This window comes from Centruroides sculpturatus, unplaced genomic scaffold (assembly GCF_000671375.1).
Source record: "Centruroides sculpturatus isolate CEXI.00-Female unplaced genomic scaffold, Cexi_2.0 scaffold142, whole genome shotgun sequence".
In the NCBI taxonomy this organism is placed as follows: Eukaryota; Metazoa; Arthropoda; class Arachnida; order Scorpiones; family Buthidae; genus Centruroides; species Centruroides sculpturatus.
In genome coordinates, this window is record NW_019384352.1 from 846,980 (window position 1) to 849,641 (window position 2,662).

At 33.6% G+C, this 2,662-nt stretch overlaps 1 protein-coding gene across 1 annotated transcript in view; it reads right to left on the reverse strand.

The window, feature by feature from the left end:
* Positions 1 to 2,223: 2,223 nt before the first annotated feature.
* LOC111638650 (zinc finger protein 808-like) overlaps positions 2,224 to 2,662 on the reverse strand; it is a 96,698-nt gene continuing 96,259 nt past the window's right edge. Inside the window, exon 19 of the mRNA XM_023384398.1 lies at positions 2,224 to 2,654. Coding sequence (XP_023240166.1) covers positions 2,305 to 2,654 — 350 coding nt within the window. The 3' untranslated portion in view covers positions 2,224 to 2,304. The remainder of the gene's footprint in view (positions 2,655 to 2,662) is intronic.

Here is a 2,662-nt window from a genome sequence, read left to right on the forward strand (position 1 = left end):
TAATATTTCGTAAATAATTCTCAATGAAATAAGGCGTTTTTGCTTAGGTAGAGGAGAAGGTGGTATTATGTAACCCCAATTACAATTTAGTAAATTGTAAACAAGGTATCATAACTACACCCACATTTTTTGTGCGAAAAGTACTGGTAACTAGTAAACTAAATCTTCCTAATTGGATTTTTCGCTAGTGTAACTATAAGTATGGTTTTTGAAGGCTTTTGTACAAAAAGTCAGAAAGTAGGCTTAGAGAAAATCGGGTGGTAATATGGAACCTTACTGTATATTTTCAAAAAATGCTTTAATTTATCCAAAAACAAATAGGAAAGTACAAAAAAATATTAAATAATTACAAAATTATTTACTCCAATGTATTTTATCGCAAAAATGCTTTTAAAATAGAAAAATATGACCTCCATCAACAATATATATTCCAGCAGCTCTTTTTCGATATTCTCGGGAAGAATTGACTTTCTACCTAGTGTCTTTTTCACAAATTGCTCAGGACGAATGTCTGCTCGTAAAGAGAGAGTTCGGAGGAGTTGAGTTCCATATTACTGTAAAAGCACCAATGGGGTCCATATTTCACGCATCTCCATCTTGGGTTAACTTAATTCCCGTTGGCACCAAACTTTAAAAACGTGAAAATCACACAGATTAATATGTACCCCCAAGTCTCTGGTCACACAGATTAATATGTACCCCCAAGTCTCTGGAACGGAATACATGCGCCAGTGAACCTACAACTACACGATTTATATTTTAAAAATAATTACATTCACATAGCATTCAAAACTTGCGAATTTAAAAAAAAAAAACAAATTTGGTGATTAAACACGGACAACTGTTTAACTGAAGTAAAACGGGTTTTCCCCTTGTTATGAATGTCTTCCTAGTTCAGTTCAGCCACATTCCGCTACAGTTCGCCTTTATTATCAGTTCGAAATGGGGTGGTTCCATAATACCCGCAGTGTTCCATAATACCACCTTCTNTTCAGTTCAGCCACATTCCGCTACAGTTCGCCTTTATTATCAGTTCGAAATGGGGTGGTTCCATAATACCCGCAGTGTTCCATAATACCACCTTCTCCTCTATAACATAAAAGCAATCATCTCACAGTTTTATAAGATTTTTTATTTAAACGAGTCATACGAAGTTTTTCGGACATTATAATTAGCAACTCGATCACATGCGAAGTTATCTTAACCTTTCCAACACGGATCACTTTTCAAATATTAATAGTAGACCAGTATTATATAGTAGTGGTTGACCATCCTATCTTCCAGAGGAGGTCAACGACTACTTTTACTCGAATTACTTCAACCCCTTTCTTCTGCAACGGCCCTTATTTCGATCAGACCAGCGATCTGGTGACAGTAGAATTGAAAAATTCAAAATACGTGATTATCGGCCAGCACAAAACATGATTTAAGTGGTTTTGCAGGGTGCCAATTTTAAATATTTGGTTTTTCGCGAAATTTGATTCGTTGTCAGATGTCCATTTGATATTCGGCTGTGAATGAAACAGTTTCATAGAGATAACATTCGTAGTTAACAATCAAAAACTATAATATAATATAATAGAAGGGTTAAAGTACGAAAGAATCAGATAATACTAGTATTTATTGTTATTTTTTGTCCGAGCAACGCCGGGCTCATCTAGTAAAAATAAATAAAATAGCTTTTCCTTCTTATCTAGACATAATAGCTGGGAAAGTAAAAGGACATCTAGCATAAAATTTTTAATGCAAAGATTTTTGTGCTGAGGGCCAATCCTACTTTGGCTAAAGAGCAATTTCACACAAAGTACGACTAACTTAACCAATTAGCATCACCGCTCAGATCTTACCGATTCAAAAATCTGCCATTAAGATTTTTAATAAATTTCACTGTTAATCATACAATATACAATACAATGCAGTGTATTCGATTTCCGATTCCTCTATGACGATAAAAAAACAACAGATCATTGCGAATAAATAAGATAACAATTTCCTTTGATTTTTGGATAGGATTATAGCGACACTAAACGAGTTATTGGTGAGTAAAGGAATTGGACTCTACCGGACTAAATGATACACGTACTTAAGACAATGTATTTTAAATTTCAATTTATTAAAAAATAATATTACGAAACATTTCTTGTTCGATTACATAAAATCAAATGTATTTTACAAAATAAAAAAATTACAAATGAAGAAAATAAAACTTCAAACGTTCCTTGTTTTTAAGTTGAATAAAATCTAAATACGAATATTAATACGAATAAATACTTTTGTAAACATTTTCCTTCATAACAAATAGCGTTATTCATTGTTATTATGACATTTGATAATATGATTATTTAAACTACATTTAAAACGGAACTTTTGTAAGCAATAAGTACACGAAAATGGCTTTTCCCCTGTATGCACTCGGAGATGTTGAATAAGATTTCCTTTGTGTGTAAAGCTTCGTTTGCAATGATCACACGTAAAGGGTTTCTCCCCTGTGTGAGTTCGCAGATGTTCAATCAGAGTTCCTTTCAGTGCAAAACTTCGTTTGCAATGATCACAGGTAAAGGGTTTCTCCCCTGTGTGAGTTCGCAGATGTTCAATCAGAGTTCCTTTCTGTGTAAAACTTCGTTTGCAATGATCACAGGTAAAGGGTTTCTCCCCTGTGTGA